Source organism: Carettochelys insculpta, chromosome 1 (genome assembly GCF_033958435.1).
Source record: "Carettochelys insculpta isolate YL-2023 chromosome 1, ASM3395843v1, whole genome shotgun sequence".
Classification (NCBI taxonomy): Eukaryota; Metazoa; Chordata; order Testudines; family Carettochelyidae; genus Carettochelys; species Carettochelys insculpta.
Genome location: NC_134137.1, coordinates 184,663,213 through 184,680,850, shown reverse-complemented (window position 1 = coordinate 184,680,850; position 17,638 = coordinate 184,663,213). Strand labels below are relative to the sequence as shown.

Here is a 17,638-nt window from a genome sequence, read left to right as displayed (position 1 = left end):
TTTTTTCCAATTCGTCAAAAAAACTTAATAATTCAAGAGCTGCAATGTATGTAAATATGAGACGGCCCTTAATAAATAAACGTCATTATACTTTTTGTAACCCCTATTTTAAGAACAGCACACACACGATTTGTTATGCAATGTTTTCTATAGGATGTTAACATTTTACATATTCTATTTCCTCACAATTAATGTGTGTGTTTGTACTACTATCTTCCCAACTTTCACTCCCAAACTCATTTTAATTATGCCAATTTTACTTCACGTTTGTTTTCTTTCTTAAATGTGTGTTTCCCTTTTTAAAGCTTATGGCATTCCAGCTGTGCTTTTCAAAAAATCAAGACTTTTTTCGCAACACAATCAAAACACAGGTTATGGTATCATATCCCACAATGCATTGCACATATTAAAGGGGAAGTTACCCAACATTTCAAAAACTTCGCAATTATAGTGTCGTGAGCCACAAAAGAAGTTCTTAAAGAGCTGCATATGGCTCTGGAGCTGCAGGTTGCAGACCGCTAGCTTAAGGGAACCTCTGACTTTGGGTTAATTATTATCTTAAAATGCATCTTTCCCAAAAAGCCCATTTAAAGTATTATAGGTAATTTTGTTGGTTACAAACACAAGCCAACAGAACAAGTTCTGTCCCATCACTAAGCCCAATCGTCAGTAATATCAACTCACATTCCATTTTTCTCAAAAAGAGACTGTAACTAATGTGTACCTTGTTGGTGTTTAAACACTACAACTTTAATCTTTTATCATTGTATAAGACATTATGTGAAATGTTTCCAAAATCACCTATCAAACTTAGGCCCCCAAATGCCTTAGTCACTTTCGAAAAATGTTACTCTAGGTTTTAGGTACTGTCATGGGAGTATATTTAAAAAGAAAAAAAAAATTATATACAAGTAGAAATAAAACAACCACTCAATTTCACAAGTTCATAGTGTTCATTTATTAATTCTAGTAACATATAACATATAAATACTCTATCCTTGTTATAGATGTCATGTCCTTTTAAAAAAAGCGATAACTTAGAAGATCACAGGAAGTATAAAAATAAATAGGTTCATTATAGGCATTTATTACAAACTATACCCCTTCCCAGAAGGAAAAGAAATAAAATACTTATGAAGTATATATATATAATTATATATATAAACTCTATAGTAATATATATTTACTATATACATATGGAAAGCCATATTCTCTCATAGTCTATGGACTGGCACAAACTTTTAATTATGCAACTCCTAAGTGTACTGCTGTGGATGGACCTGCTATCCTTCAGCTTTGTCTTCCCCACCTTAAAAAAGTTATTTGAGCACTATAAAAATATTAGATGATATATGAGAGATTCCCTTTCAAAATGGGAATTTCTTCTTCCTCTGATCGGTCACTAGCATCACATAAATAAGTAAGCTAGTATTGGCTGGAACACGGTAAAAAGTTAGAACTCGAGACAGCAGTCAAACCTTCACTGGTCATACTCATTGACATTATGGTAGAACCAAAGCTGAATTAAAGAAACCAGTGGTTTGGTCAGCATGTGCCAACTTTTAGATAGTACCTGCTCTGTGGAGATTGCCACTTATTCCAGCTTTTGTAGGTTATGCATGTCAGAATAACTACATCAGCATGGATGAGAGAAATTAAGAGAAACACTGGGGTGATACAAAGATGTCTAAAAAATAGAACACTCTAGTTTTCTGCAGATTAAAAATCAGATTAAATTAGAAATGACTTTTCTTGATATTTTTAATTCCTTAGTTGCTGAGAATATGGCTTTATTTCTACATAAAGCTAATCTCTGAAACAATAGCAGCCATGAATAATGTAGTTGAAACTCCTTTTCCAATCCTGACTTTTTGTTCTTTGTGAGGTAGGTAAGCCTTGACCAATTATTTTCAGCTTAGACAAAAGCTATCTTCTCCCTCGTGCTCCTCCCCCTACCAAGCCACCCACATTAAAAGAAACAAAAACAAAAAAACAAACCAACAACAACATCCTAGGGACTTGGACAGTACCACAACACAAATCTAAACAGGAGGGAGGGATCGGAAATGCTTACTTAAAGAGAACGGGTCAAACTGAGTTTTACATGTAACTGACTTAAAAAAGGAATTTATAAATGCCTTAGGGATTTATCTACCGAAGATGAAAAAGGTAGTGACGTTGGTTTGCTAGGCCATCAAATCTGCACTTTGCGTGATACATTTATGATGCGGCACCACCCTAAAGTTATTTGTACTGTCTCCTCTCAATGAATCCTCACCATGACTTTTATATGCAAGACACATGCTCTAGCGCTCTTGTTTTCAGTGCACCATCTGAAAAATAAAGTTAGTTTTCCCAACTAGGCATTGCTTAAGTGCACTTCATAACATTACAAAAGTCTATTAAGTGTTTAGGTTTCTTTGAAGGGTCGCAGCTTTCTTGTGGTAACATACTGCCATCGTGGGACATACATCTTAACAATCTCTTCTTGAATCCTTTCCCACATGTCTTAGAACATGGTGACCAGTCTCCCAATTGCCACTGTGGGCAGGGCACCTCTGCACACGGGCGGAGATCATTTGGTTTGAGTTCTGTTGCACAGTCTGTGGCAGAGTGCCCATTAAGGTCCCGGCATTCGACAGATCTTCTTTGCCAGCCAGCCCCACATGACTTTGAACATTCTCCCCATTCTTCAATAACCCATTCAGATAAGATTGTCTCCTTGATGGCATTAAATGATTCTCTCTTTTTGCTGGAAGCTTTCTCAGACCCAGACTGTAGTGGTTTCTTCACAAAATAGGTGTATTTGATTTTAGGTTGGGGTGAGTCACCAACAGTAAGAACTTGGATAGTTAAAGGTTCCTTCAGTGGGCTGAAGCTGCGAATTCTTTCCAAAGCTGCTGACGAACCACTGTACCTCAAAACACTGCCTTTATGAGTAATGTCTTGTTCCAGTGTTGATAGAGTGTAGTCACCATTAAGAATATATGTTCCATCAGCAGCTTTAACAGCAAGGAAACTGCCATCATGTCGTGACCCTCTGTTATTTCGTTGCTTAACTTCCAGGTTGGTTGCTCCAGCAGGAATGGTGACAACATCATGATAGCCAGGTCTACAGGGAACAAAATGCAAATACTGAGTACCTACTTAGTCTTCCATTGATTAAGGCTTCAATTTAGCAACACACTAAAATTTTGAGCTTTACCTCATGCACCTACACAAGTCCAAGTAATTTCAATAGGACACCAGCAAGTGCATAAAAGCTTTGTTGAATCACATACTAATTACTGCTACACTAGAGGGTCCTTGTACAATGTGCTCAATTAGCTGGGATTTTACTTTAAACTTACAACTGATGAACTGATCTTAAAAGATCAATTTTCGATTTTAAAGACTAAACAGAACCTGTACCTGTTCCTGAAACATAAAGGTTATTTTGAAATACATTAAATATTGCATATCGAAAGAGTGACGGTATTTATAAACTTACTTTGCACTAACAAGTGTGCCAGACACTTTCTTACAGGTAGATCCATTGCCTCCACATAAACCACACTTGTCAAATTTTTTATTAGAGCCTATCATCCGATCACAGCCAGCCTTCACACATTGTCCCTGCACGCAGACTGATGTGGAATCTGGGCTGCATGAGGTGCCATCCACGACCTTTAAAAATTTATTAGTGCCTTTGATTAAAACATGAACATTTGCAAAACACTGGTAATAAAATTAAAATATGGATATATTACGTCTCTCCCACACCTTCGTATTCTGAAGATAGCTCCTATGCAAAGTAACACTCAGTCATTTAAAGTATGCAGCGATACTTCCTACCACTTACAACACTAAAATGCCATAGCAATATCAAAGAAACAACTTTAAATTGTTTAAGCCCATATAAAGGAGAACATTTCTTTCTAAAGCCAGTTGGGGACAGTCATGGGCCATGGAACATAAGGGATGACAGCCCTTCCAACAGTATCCTAGCTAGCATACAGTACACACTATTCTACAGTTATTCCTTATTTTAACCTAACTAAGCCATTGGTTCCCGTTATCTTAGGGTAAGACATTCCACTGCCTACATATAACGTACTTCCTTTTGACCACTAATTCCTAAGAAGTTGTCTCATAAGTTGTCAAAGAACAGCTATTTAGCCCAAGGCTGAAGAATCTATGAGAAGATGAATCCCTAGAAATCCAATGTTCTGTACAAATCCCAGTGTAATAAAATGTGATGAGCGTGTGTGGGTTCAAAAAACTGTAACTAAGTTTGAAAGAAGCACATCCAGCTATTTCTATCTAGTTTGTATTGATGGGATTATGGGTATAGGTCTTAGATATTTTAAAAGTTTATGATTAAATATTTTAGTTTGCACCTCCTTAGACCCCACTAAAAATAAATCAGAAAAAGGTAAGAATGCTTGCTTTAAATTTAATGTACAATACCTTAGGTTGCAGAACAAAGAAATATCCCGTGCCCTTTGCTCTGCAGACAAGTTTGCATCTGTCCTTGGGAGAGACTCCAGCAAACTTGGGTGTCCATTCTACTGCAGGCCCACTTCCAAAAGGGGATTTGGAAATGTCATTGTGTGTTTCACATTGTTCTTCTCTAAAAGTTTTGCCTGAACACAGGAGAATAAATTAGGCAGACATTAGATCTTCAACTTTAACCATCTTCCCCCTCTATCATCTCTCCTGCCCCCTATAATCTCTTCTACATGTCAAAGATCAGCTCCAACTTACCATTATTATCTGGACAGTCCTCGATATTACATGATCGGTACTGTACTCGCTTGCCTTCACAGTACTTTCCTCCATTCTTGGGAACAGGGTTATCACACTCTCTAAAGGAGTACTGCACTCCACCGCCACATGTCCTTGAGCAGTCTCCCCAGGGTCCCCACAAGCCCCAGCCTCCATGGACAGGGGTCTAAAATGACAAACAGCAAATATACTTAACAACCACACTTGAATTGTTCCATAATCTGAGCCCTGGCAAAGCCCTCTGCAGGCTCCCAGCCACTCCTTCTAGGGCTTTTTTTTTAAGCTACCTCCCTCAATTTACTCATTATCAGACATCTAAACTATGTATCTCATTGCAGTATTAGTGTGTATTCTAGATTAAAACTACTTACATCATAATGCTTCTTCTCAGTCTTGTTCACACACTTGCCATTCACACACCACTTCCCCTCTCCACAACTGGTGCCATCTGCCCAAGGAAAGTGTTTAGTTTGACACACAAGCAAGCCTCCAGAGGTGCCTGTACACCACAAAGTTGTACACGTGCTAGCTGGATCCGGGCAATGTTTGGACTCATCTCCAAATGTAAACTGGCACTGTCTATTGGCATCATACAAAGTCCCTGGAAGATCAGAGGGAAGCTGTATAGGTTTGTGGGGCTTGTCCAGTAAGCATTCACCTGGAGAAAAAATAGTCAGCAATTAGTTAGTTTGAATGCAGAAAAAAAAAAAATTACCAGTTTGACTGCACTTCACTTTCTTGTTCAAATAACTATTCAGCCTTCACTCTACCAACAATTGTGTAAACCCATCAAAGGCTTCCTTAAGGTTACTGACAGCCAAGTAAAAGCATAACTTTATACTGGAGTTCTGTAACAGCAGGTGTTGTAAAAGTGAGGAATGCTCCATTTTTAGTTGGTTGAGTTTTTTTCAAGTGGGAAGCAAACAGAGATGGCACTGAAGTGGCATCCAAAAGTAAATGTTTAAACTTGAACTGAAAGGTTAATAAAAAAAAATTACCATAACCATTATCCAAAAATGTTGTAATTGTGTAGGCGCTGCATGGTGACCAAGGCTGGCTTCGATCCAGATTGGAAAGCATAGATGCCATCATGTGGGAATCTCGGCTTACACCATTAACATCGGCACACTGCTTTGCATCATCATGGGGCATGTTAAATATATGGCCTAAAACAAAAAGGATTTTTAGGAAGTCTGTTTTATACGATCAAAAAAAATTAGTTTTGACAATCACTGAATGAATTTTAGACCTATTAAAAATTATCTGAATCTTTCTGAAATTTTAAAGAGGTGCCACCTTATTTTTGCTTGTGTCACCTGGCAGTCTAAGAAAGAGGGTATTTCTGCAACTGCAGTCAAATGTACGGCTCCTGCACACAGTTATCTGGCCAATCCTGCCATATGCCAGTTTCTCTTACTAAGTGACTTCAGAAGGGTTCGAGGGCATTCAACTCCTCACAGAATGGGACCTACATAGGGAGTCTTACATAATCAAACATTGACTGTGTGGTAGCAGACTAGTTTAAATGAATTCAAGTCTCTTGTCAACTTTGAATTACCTAATTCATGGGCTGTAGTGAAGGCAGCTTGCAATCCGTCATCTTCTATGACAGAGCAACTGCGGTTTGGATCACAAATTGTTCCCACATCAGCCATACCAAGGGTATCGCATGTCTTGGCACCACAAAGATCCTTTAAAAAAAAAAAAAAAGAAGGCAGTTTAATTTAACTGGGTCAAAGGCACTGGCAAGAAGCAATCAACCTTGGCAGTTTGCCTTTACACATGGAAAAAGCATAAGGATTCACAATTTTGGTAGGTACTGTGGCAAAATTCTCCTTTGGAACATGCAAAAGTCTTGTACTTAGAAATAAATTCATAATTTCTATGCTAACTCTTGCTAAGTAGTACCTATATTCAGACTGCAATATGTTGCACACAAAGTATATCTGAAATAACAGACCACCATAAAAAGATGGTTAAATATCTCAATTGTTTAAGTCAATGTTAGACAACTGAATCAAAATGTAATTTTCTGAGGCTTTTAAAATAAAAAGTATTAGGTTTGTTTTCTTTGTAACAAGAAAGCCAAACTTACCCTCTCCTTTCTCTTACCTGTCTGGTAAAGAGGATTGCTGTGTCATAGTGCTCTGCATGTCGGTCACTGGGTGGATTGTGTTGCTTTTGCCAACTGCAGAAGTTCCTTAAGGTAAGGGCAGCATTAGAAGAAACATCAGGTCCCTTCTGCTCATCATAGATGACCAGAATTTTCACCAAAACCAGACTAATAGAATTTCGGATACTTGGATGCTTGTATAATTTTGCTGCCACAGACAACAAAGTTAGGAGATAGTGTTTCAATCCGCTGCCATGGAACTCTGCCATGGATTGGTCTGCTACAAGCATGGTCTCCACATAGCGAGGGCTGGACACAAATCTCTTCTTCCTTGTGCTTCCAATTTCTAGATCAAACAAACAAACAAACAAACAAAGAGGAAAATTGCATATGAAGAGTCTGCCCAGAAACATATTACTGCAAATTATTACAAAAAGGAGCTAACAAAATACAGTAACCAATAACATTTGCACCTAAGGCAGGAAATATTTTACCACATTATTACTAAAGGCAGAATGACCTTAAAATGGAACACTAGGGTTGTGACTGCACACCTGCATTTAAAGTGACCTGTTTTTGTCCTCTGAAACCTGAGCTGCCTTAACATAATCCCAACCATTTGAGACACCTTCACTAATGCAGTAAATCTTCAAGAGCAACTTGGCCCTGGGGTGTAGGATGTGTGAGCCCTTGCAAATGAAATGATGACTCAGAAGTCTGAATGAGATCATTGGGCTCCAAGTGGAACGCACAGTGCAGGACTCCAGGCTCCTGCCAAGCAACCAGATTGCTACTGGACCCTGTACCACCTACTAGGATGCTGTGTCCTTGTCTGACTTTCACCTCCACTCCTCTCCTTCCCATGTCCTGCTCCAGCCACATGATTAAACTCTCCCGTTCACAGGTCCCTTCTGGGCTGTCAGGAACTGTAACTTCCTCTCTTTGCTACACGTGTCAGGGACAAGGCTGTAGCAGTTTTTCTGAATGAACTGACAGACTACTCTACTACGTTACTCAAACGCTGGATTCTTTCGTATCAACATTTACAGTAAATGCTGTTGCTGCATCTGACGAAGTGAGTCTTTGCCCACGAGAGCTTATGCTCCAAAATATCTGTTAGTCTACAAGGACTAACACAGGACTTCTTAGTGTGTGGCTTCAAAAATAACTCAGCCACCTCTCTGATACTTTTAGCAAATGTACCTCTGCGTGGATCTATATTTTATATATGCCCCTATTTAGCCAGTGCGGGGGGGGGTCTCTATTCACTGACACCAACATAATTCAAATTATTTTAAAGGTCTTGTTCCTGATTTTACACATGCCCCATTGAAAAGACTGCCTTGGCTCCAGGATAGCCGCTCACGCCGGGTTTTCCCATACACTACCCTTCGGTCTTCTCCCAATCCAACCTGCTGCCCGCGGTGCAGCCGGAGGAATAGCTCCCGCGCTGGAAAGGAGGGCGAAGCGTGCTCCCCCATCCCTGCCTTAGGCCGTGCTCGGCTGGAATTTGCAAAGGAGCCAAAGACAAGGCTCCTTTGAAAACTCCTCCCCGGTCTCTCCGCAGCAGGCCACTGAGGACGCGGCTGAGGCTCCTCCGGGAGAGGAGAAGCCGCCCGAGAACCAAGAGCCACTACCTTTCCGGCCCAGGCGCGCCTGCTGGCCCTCTGCAGCCCCGGAGGAGCTCTGCTCGGTCACGCCGCACTTGGCGCCGCTGCTGCGCGGCCGCCGGCGCAGGAGGTGGAGCTGCTGCCGCTGGTGGTTGGAGGCGTTGGCCGGCTGGATGAAGTACTCGTCCCCCTGCGCGTAGAAAGCGCCTCGCAGCCCCTCGCACAGGCTCAGGGCGGCGGCGGAGTTGGGGTCCCGGTTGACGGTGCCGGAGTAGAAGCAGCGCGCCAGGTCGCTGCCCGGCGAGGCGCCCGGCGGCCGGCTGCCTACGTACTGCAGCCTGAAGTCCGGAGCCAGGAAGCTGCTGTCCGGCTCCAGCTCCAAGCGCAGCCGCTTCCCGAAGGCGTCCAGGCGATAGAGGCGCTTGGCAGCCGCCTCAGCCGCGGGCTCCAGCCGCACCGGCACGACCAGCTCCTGCTCCTCCCGCGGCGCCGGGCTGCCGCCGGCAACCCGCGGGCAGGGGCAGAGGCAGAGCAGCTGCCCCAGCAGCAGGGCGGCGAGCGGAGCGGCTGTCCCCATGCTGCACGCCGGGGGCAGCGCAGGGAGCGGGTGGCTCGGCGGACGGCGGCGGCGGGGGGCGATCGCTCGGGGGCCGCTACACAGGAGGCGCTGCCTTTGCCATGGCCAGGCCGCCGGGAGGGGAAGTGCAGAGAGCAGGCGGGAGAGGCTCCGGCAGCCGGGCCAGGCGCGTCGCGTCTCTTGCCCGCGCTCGGGCTCCTGGGGCTGGCAGGAGGCGGCCGGGCTTTGCAAACGCGCTGGGCTCCGAGCGCCTCCGCGGTGCGGCGTGAGTGCAGCAGTTGGCGCCGCCGGGCCGCCCTTTATGGATCTGTCCGGGTAGCTCCCCCTCTCCCCCCGCGCTCCGCCCGCCCGGCACCGCCCCTGGGTCCGGGGGCTGCTGGAGAGCTGAGCTCACTGCCTGCGTAACTGCGCCTGCTGCTGTCCCGCTCCCGCCCTCTGCGGGCTCCCAGCCTCCCCGAACCACTCGGGGCTCCAGCGGGCAGGGGGTGAAGGCGAGCAGCGCGGGACCTCCCTCCCCCGTCTCCTCACCCCCTCCCCATCCTACTGCTTAGCCATTGTGCCGGGGGGGGGAGCCCTGATTTCCCTCCTGGGGCCCCAGCCCCATTGTCTCTTTCCAGTGCTTAGTATGCAAACCCCGGGGAGGGGCGCGTTGCTTTTGTCACCTTCCCGGGACAGACGCAGAAGGAAGGGCGGCCAGGCCAGCTCCTTCCCCTACGCCGCTCCCCGCGAGCGGGGGGTGGGCAACGCTGACTTTTCCACCTTCCCCGAGGCGGATTTCGGGCAGGTGAGCTCTCCAGTGCTATTCCTGCAGCAAGACCTAGTCTGCACGTGCTGGAGGCAGGTGAATTTTCAAGACAAGCGGACAGTAGGGTTAGTGAGTTTTAAGTTTGCTGAAGTTTTCCAGACCAGTTGAGTAATCCAGTCCCCCCACTAACTTGATAATTTTAGGCCCAACCATCAAGGGTTCTCCGTGTAATTTTGCAGTTATAGCTTGGTGCAAGAAATAATATTTTTCCTTCCAGTTTCAGACTTCTCCATAATGATCCTGCAGGAAGCTGGAATCATTGGTTCCCAGGTGTTACCTAACTACTGGGAACAAGCAGTCCTGTAGCACCTTAGAGACTAACACATTTATTAGGACAGGAGTTTCCTGCGTAAGACAAAAGTAGCTTTGGAAAGAGTAGGAAGTGGATCTTACCCACAAAAACTCATGACTTCATAAATTTGTTAGTCCCTACGGTGCTACAGGACAGCTTGTTATTTGTGAAGCTTGCAGATTAACAGGGCTACCCCTCTGGGAACAAGTGAAAGGCAAAACCATTTTTCAGCTGAAGATATATTTAAGATCAGGACTTGCTGCTTTGAAAAGTGTCCATCCAAGTTCCTGCTTTTTCACAGTCCTCATAATAATTACAATCTGTTATGCACCTGTAGTTCTGGGAAATCACTTCTTTCAAATCACTTAAACAGACATTTATGTCAGTCCAGTCAATAATTTCCTTTCAAACCGTAACCAACCATAGTGGTACAGCTAATCCATTTAATTCTTTATATGGAACATTTTAGATGTTTGCAGCTTGACTTAATAGTCTATTTTTCTTCCCATTAAGGTCCTCCTTTGGGAATGAGCACAAAGAATCAATAAACAAATGTCTGAGTATTAACAGATCTGTACCAGCACTAATGAATTTAAAGAGTTCCTTAGTATCACCTGAATCTGAGGGTAAAATTCAGAGGTCTAAACAATTATTCTCTGTGGTGTGGTTTCTATGGTATTGTGAACACTTTTACACTTTCATATACCTATGGCACTCTCTATTCAGTGACAATCCTACACTGCAACAAAATATGAAAGTCCCATTCCTCATATTTCTTCATGCTTTAAGAAACATTACATACACTTTGGTACATGTATCAATGCTGCTTTGGTATTCTAACACAACTTATTCCCAATGCAGTTTGATACGCTATATAGTCTTTAAGAAATATGCTTGGCAGAGGACTGTAACCCATCTCATAAGACAAAATGTACCTGACTGTCTGTTCACTTATACTAATGTTTATCTAGAGTAATTCCCTATAAATCACTTTGGATTTACTCCAGTATAAAAGAGTTGTGAGTTTAGTGTTAGGCCTGCTGCATCAAAACAAGTCACAATTATTTGTAAAAACAAGAGGACCTGTGGCACCTTATAAACTAACAGATTTACTGGAGCATAATTTTTTGTGAGCAAAGACCCACTATGTCAGATGCAAACACAAAGACCCACATGCATTTGACGAAGTGGGTCTTTGCCCACGAAAGCTTATGCTCCAGTAAAAATCTGTTAGTCTATAAGGTACCACAGGACTTCTCGTTGTTTTTGCAGATACAAACACAGCTACCCCTCTGATAATTATTTGTAAGGGATTTTAGTTGATATACTTCAGCAACATTCCCTAAAATGTACTGGGCATATTTAGTCTTGAAAGGCAGAGAAAGTTGTCATCTGTTAAATTAAATACATTCAAGATTGAAATTTTGTATACAGTGGGTATTTGAAGGGCCATTTTTTTGCTACTTAACTTCAGACTAGTTATAAATTTTGTCTAGCTATGCTCATAAAGGCTGTGACCTTACTTCAGAAATCTGGTCATATGTACCAACCAGTAATTTCAAAATTATGCTTTTCATTTTAACACCAGAAAATACTTGATAAATATACTGCAAATATGGGTTTTATTGGGAATTAACCTTAGGTCATACCACTGTTCAGCAAAGAGGTCCCTCTGTTGATGTGTAATTCAAATTTAATATTTCTGCATTATCTTATTGATTTCAGAGTCTTTGATTTGGAGAGATACTAACCACCTTAAATAATCTTTCATTATGAAAGGTCTCCCTTTTTCCACCAGATGGCACTCTGATATTAAAAACACTTTTGAAAGTGTTTTTTTTTGCATCATGTATCTTGGATTTTCAAACTAACGTTCTGGTGAAAACATTCACATTTTATTACTATTCTTACAAAATTTATGATTTGGACAAGTAGTTGAAAGTGTTCCCGCCTTTAATATAACATCCACAAATCTTTTAATGAATCACACCAATTCAGTGACAGTTTCTTTTCCCTCTTGTTGCAATGTTTGCTTCTTCAAACATAAAATTCAATACTGTATATAAATTATGATGTACTATGTAAATATAACAGCCAACTGCGAACTGGTCAATTATTATAGTAAACATGAAAATGTGAAAAGTTTAGAAAGTAACTTGTACATTATACATGTACAAAGTTTATCATCTCTCGGTAATATTGCTACACACAAGGCTCCCTAGCGCTTCAAAGATTTACATATGTGTTCAATTTTGTACATATGAGTAGTCCCACTGAATTCAGTCAGATCACCCGTGACATAATATGTGTAAGTGTTTGGTGAGAAAGGCCCCAAGTCAGTCACATTTTCTCTAAATCAAACACAGTTTGATAGCCCCATGAGGGTAATTTTACAAAGCTGAAATGAATTTGCTGTAGTTTTCAGTTCATTAAATGAATGGTAATTTGGAAGTTAGTCATTCAACATGTTCATCATGATAAATGATTTCTGTTGTTTGACGAAATTGTCAAAGAAAAAGCAACTTGCCTAAATTGGAAAAATGTGAAATAATATTAAGCACCAGATGGAGCTAACAGATCACATTTTAGTCATTGTTGAAAGATAAGTCTGTATTAACCATGAAATGTTTTGTAAATACATGAGCCATTTTACCAGTCATACATTTTTTCCATATTTATGCTATTACTTTTGTAATTTTAATATTTCCACATTTAAAAATCTTGTAGATGTTTGCAGCTTGACTTAATAGTCTATTAAAGGGGTTTTTGCTTCAGGAATTATAATAATAATTTATAATTCAAACAGCAGAGGGCACATTAGGCCAGTGAATAGAGATAGTCTGAAGGTGCAACTGAAAACAAGTAAAAGGAACACATCAATTAAGCTTAAAATTTTTAAAAAATTGCTTAACACTCAAAGAATAGTTGTTTTCTTACTACCTTTTCCATCATTGCTTGTGATCCCCTAAATATTTGAACAGCCATTGCACATTCCGTCAGGATGATGGAATGAATTGAATAAGGTTGATTATATGACTTTAGAGTTTCTAACCAGGTAATTGATTTTAATGTCATTGTCAGGCTGTTTGGGAGTGGGAATTATTGGGGATGTCAGCGTCAGAGCAGACTGTCGAGTGGGGCCCAAGTTGGTTGTAGGTTGTATATTTAGATTTTATCAACCAGCTATCATGTGTGAACTCCTGCAGCACTGTAACAGCCTTGACATGTAATCAGAGAGGCCGCATCTACACTGTCCCTCCCTTTGCAAAGGGGCATGCAAATGTGGCCTATTGAAAATGGAAACGAGATGTTGATTTGCATATTCAGTGCCTTATTTCCATAATGACAGCCACTCACCATTTTGGAAGTGCAGTTTTTGAAATGCAAAACAGCTGCATAGATGGGGGTCCTTCAAAAGGACGCCCCCCTTCGTAAGCACCCTTCTTCCTAAATTTTTTCAGAAAGAAGGGTGCTTTTGAAAGGGCTGCTTTGCATTTTGAAAACAGCACTTCCTGAATGGCAAGTGGTTGTCATTATGCAAATGAGGCACTGAATATACAAATCAACATCTCATTTCCATTTTCAATAGGCCACATGTGCATGCCCCTTTGCAAAGGGAGGGACAGTGTAGATGCAGCCAGAGTGTTCCCTTGTGTATTTCTGTCTTGCCATCCTGGTAAGCTTGACTTTGAGATTGATTTGTCTAGTGCTTTTTTTATGCTGGTACTTGCTGGTACTGAGTACCGGTATCTCAGCAGCCATGGGATTGGTTGTGGGGAGCCTGCTGAGTACCAGTTCCTCTTTTTTTTTCCTTTGAACAAACAATCTGCTGTATTTGTCAGTTTACACCAAAAGTCACCATAATATTCAGGTTACTCTCAGTCCCAAAGGAACAGTCACTTACCATAGGTCAGTTGTACTCATCTCTAAAACCAAAGCCAATTCTTGCAGACAATCTTGTAATAAACTCACAATTAAGTAGACAAGGAAAAAAAAAAGAGAGTTGTTACAAGATTAAAGTAGGTAACAATACACGCACAAGGCCGTGTCTACACTTAGAGAAATCTTTGAAATACCTGTGCTAATAGCCATTTGGAAGAGTATTAATGAGGCACTGAAATGTGTATTTAGTGCCTTGTTAGCATGCTGCTGGCCGCAGTACTTCCAAATTATCACTTTTCACTCCCGTGTGGCTCATCCAGACAGGGTTCCTTTTTGAAAGGAACCTGCCAACTTTGAAATCAGCAGATAGGAATAAGGGGATTTTGAAGCTGGTGGGGTCCTTTCGAAAAGGACCCCTGTCTGGACGAGATGCGCAGGAACGAAAAGCGGCAATTTCGAAGTGCTGCAGCTGGCGGCATGCTAATGAGGCGCTGAATATGCATTTCAACGCCTCATTAGTATTCTTTGAAATGGCCATTAGCATGGTTACTTCGAAGATTTCTCTAAGTGTAGACGTAGCCACAAATGTGTGTCAGTCTTGAGTTTCAAAAGACAGTAGAAACTTTTACCATACACAGACTCTATACTAGAGATGTTAATGGCTAAGTGGTTCTGGTTAACCAGTATGGGCTGGAGCAACCCCCTGCTCAGCAAGCTCGGAGCAGCTACCTGGGAGGGGGATGCTGAGGAGGCCTCTCCAGGCCAGCCAGGCTTGAGCAGCTCCCCCTGCCACAGATAGGGGCTGCTCTGGCAGGGCTGGAGCGCCCCCGCCTAAGGTGTGCTTGGGGTCACCATGGATGGAGGCTGCAGCCGTGCTAGAGTTCCCTGTATGTGTCACAGCTCCATGGTCAGGGAAGCTCCAACTGGGCCAGAGCAGCCCTTGGCCCTGGTATGCTGCAGGCAGGGGCTGTTCCAGTATGCCCCCCCTTTAATTGGTTAACCGGTTAAATGGTAGGTTTACCTCCAGATTAACAGGTTAACTAATTAACTGGGATTTTACATACTACTCTACTTCCTTTGGGACTAATGCAAGTAAAACAGCTGGGGGTCTTTTGCTTGTGCTTAGTGATCCAAGCAGCAAAACTAAACAGAGTTTCTCCTCATCAGGGATTTTTATCCCTTCACCCCAGAGACAAGCTGATGGGATAAGTTCATCCACAGGTCTCTGGAGGGGTTGAGAAACACAGTCAACAAAGTCTCTGTCCTTGTTCTGCTTCACAGTGACTCATTTGCTTTCATTAGGCATCATTTGTGCAGGACCCAGAACTTTAATTAATACTTCTTTCCTGTTTGGTGAGTTGCAAAATTACAGAGGTTAAAAATGAAAATATTTGCCATGTCTGTATAACATGGGATACAGATAAGTGAGACATACAGCATTCTATAAGCCATTCATAAGGTCTAACACACATTCTTATCAGCTTAACATCTGGTTTCCAGCTGTGTATTTTTAAGTAGTCAGTGAGGCCCAGGTCTTGGCATGAGGTAGCACCTGGTCTACTAGCATGGCATTCACTAATACTAGATTGTGATATCCCTGAATGTTGTAACAGGAGGAGAAGTCTCTAATATTCTGTTTCAGCATAAATGTATTCATAGCCAGCAATAGCAGGAGAGATAGTACAGAGGAAATTCATGGTAGACCTGATATGAGCAAAAAAATCTTTGCGCTTTTGGAGGGCTGACATTAGGATCCATCACAGTTCTATGTGATATTTCATTTGCCTTTAATTTCACCTTTCCCCTGAAGCCGGATGTCAAGCCAGCCATGAAATTTGTAGTGAAGTTAGATTCAGATCTTTTGGAAACCCATCAGATCCAATCTTATGAGTGCCATGTAAGGCTGTATAGGAGCAAAATAATAATATAATATCTAATGCTATATAAGCTGCATCTACACCAGCCTGTTCTTTCAAAAGAGCAGGCTCCATTTCAAAGTAGCGCGCGGCACATCTATACATGCCACACGCTCTTTTGAAGATGAAATCGACATTAGGCACTGCAGGAATCGAAACTGCTCTTCCAAAAAGAAAATAGGAAGAGGCCGCTCTTTCGACATCACCCTGCCCACACTCCTGAGTCAGGCAAAGGAGCTGTGGCAGGGTAACACCCAGGCTTGGGACTCAGCCAGCTGGATGGGGGCTTTCCCCGCTTCCTGTCCCTATTACAGGGAGCTCAGGAACATCGTGGGCCCTCGGGACGCCTCCTCCCAGCTGGGCCTCCTGGACATCTTGGCTGAAGAGCCCTAGCCAGGAGAGGAACAGTAGCCAGGACCAGTGGCCAGCCCCACACCACCAGCACCGGACATGGAGCCAGCCTCAGCTGGGGACTGGTCCAGTGAGGATGGAGAGCTGGTCATAGACCTCCTCTCTCGCACTTCCAACCAGGCATCGGCCAGATGGCCATCCCCTGACCTTGGCAGTGGGCCCTCAGGTATGTACCCAACAGGGCACACACTCCAGAGCATGGGGCAGGGGCACCATACACGACTGGGGGCCCCTCACATCCCTAGCAGACTCCAGCTGCAGGAGCTGAAGGGTGGCCACCAGAGCTGTGGCCAGCAGGGTGCCCAGTCTGCTGGTGGCAGCCAGCAGGGTGTTGAGCTGCTGCTGCTTCATCCCTGTTCCTGCGGGCACTGTGTCTGCAGGGCTGGTGACAGCTTGGCAGGACTCGTGCTGTGCAGACCGAGGGTGTTGGGGAAGGGCCCTTTGAAAGAGCGGCTTGCTGAAGCTCTGGAAGGGCTTGGCCACACTGTGACCCTGTCTACTGTGTTTCCTGGCCCTTTCTTTTGAAAGGAGCCATTGGTGAGTGCAGATGCTCTCTTTTGACATCCTGGATGGCCCCTTTCGACATGGCACGTGGCTCTTTCAATGGCGCTCGTCGTTGGCATGAGCCCCAGCCTGTGTGTAGACACTCCCCTTCGAAAGGGCGTCTTTTGACCACCGTTTTCTGAAAGGCACCCTTTCAAAAGAGCGTTCTAGTGTAGACATAGCTATAGTGATTTCCACCAGTAGATCTCAAAGCACTTCCCAAATTAAGTCACTGTTTCTTCTGCCTTTCACCAACATACTTGCACCAATCATGCTGTTTCCACAGGATTCCCAGTTCCCACTGGGAGACCTATCCACTTATCTGCCAGCCCAGTCTAAAGCATAGTTTGCCAGAATGACTGTTATACTTGACCTTTTTTATTGTTTACACCTTTTAAAACAATTATTGCTGTTGTTAGTTCAAGGCCTGATATCATACAACTTACCATTTATATGATATGATGTGTTCCTAGGTATTATGTCATGTGATGAACAACTTTAGTTTGCCCTTTTTTTAAAGTAGTGTTTAAAAAGTGTCTTACTGCAGGATTGAGTAAGTTCTAATGAATTCACAGTATTCAAAGTTGCTCTATTCTACATGGAGAAAGTGTTTCTTTGTTATAGAAGGACCTTGTTACAGGCTGAACGGGGTCCTACTATGGGATGCTCAACAGTCCATTGTTAGTGGAGCTAAGCTTTCGATCCCACATCCCTCCAAAGGG

At 43.0% G+C, this 17,638-nt stretch overlaps 1 protein-coding gene across 1 annotated transcript; it reads right to left on the bottom strand.

Annotated features, from left to right (window-relative positions):
* Nucleotides 1-940: 940 nt before the first annotated feature.
* ADAMTS1 (ADAM metallopeptidase with thrombospondin type 1 motif 1) lies at nt 941-9,353 on the bottom strand. The gene is made up of 9 exons (XM_074997311.1): nt 8,518-9,353; nt 6,880-7,226; nt 6,326-6,458; nt 5,766-5,933; nt 5,139-5,425; nt 4,747-4,933; nt 4,450-4,625; nt 3,491-3,666; nt 941-3,112 (listed from the first exon to the last, which is right to left on the bottom strand). The coding sequence occupies exons 1-9, from the start codon at nt 9,065-9,067 to the stop codon at nt 2,371-2,373; spliced, it is 2,766 nt and encodes a 921-aa protein (XP_074853412.1). The 5' UTR covers nt 9,068-9,353; the 3' UTR covers nt 941-2,370.
* Between the last annotated feature and the right edge of the window lie 8,285 nt (nt 9,354-17,638).

Coding starts and splice junctions, on each gene's coding strand:
- ADAMTS1 (XM_074997311.1), bottom strand. CDS start 9,067: ATGGGGACAGCCGCTCCGCTCGCCGCCCTGCTGCTGGGGCAGCTGCTC. Junction 4,626..4,746: donor GGACTGTCCAGATAATAATG/GTAAGTTGGAGC, acceptor TCCTGTGTTCAG/GCAAAACTTTTAGAGAAGAA. Junction 3,667..4,449: donor TCTTTGTTCTGCAACCTAAG/GTATTGTACATT, acceptor AAATTTTTAAAG/GTCGTGGATGGCACCTCATG.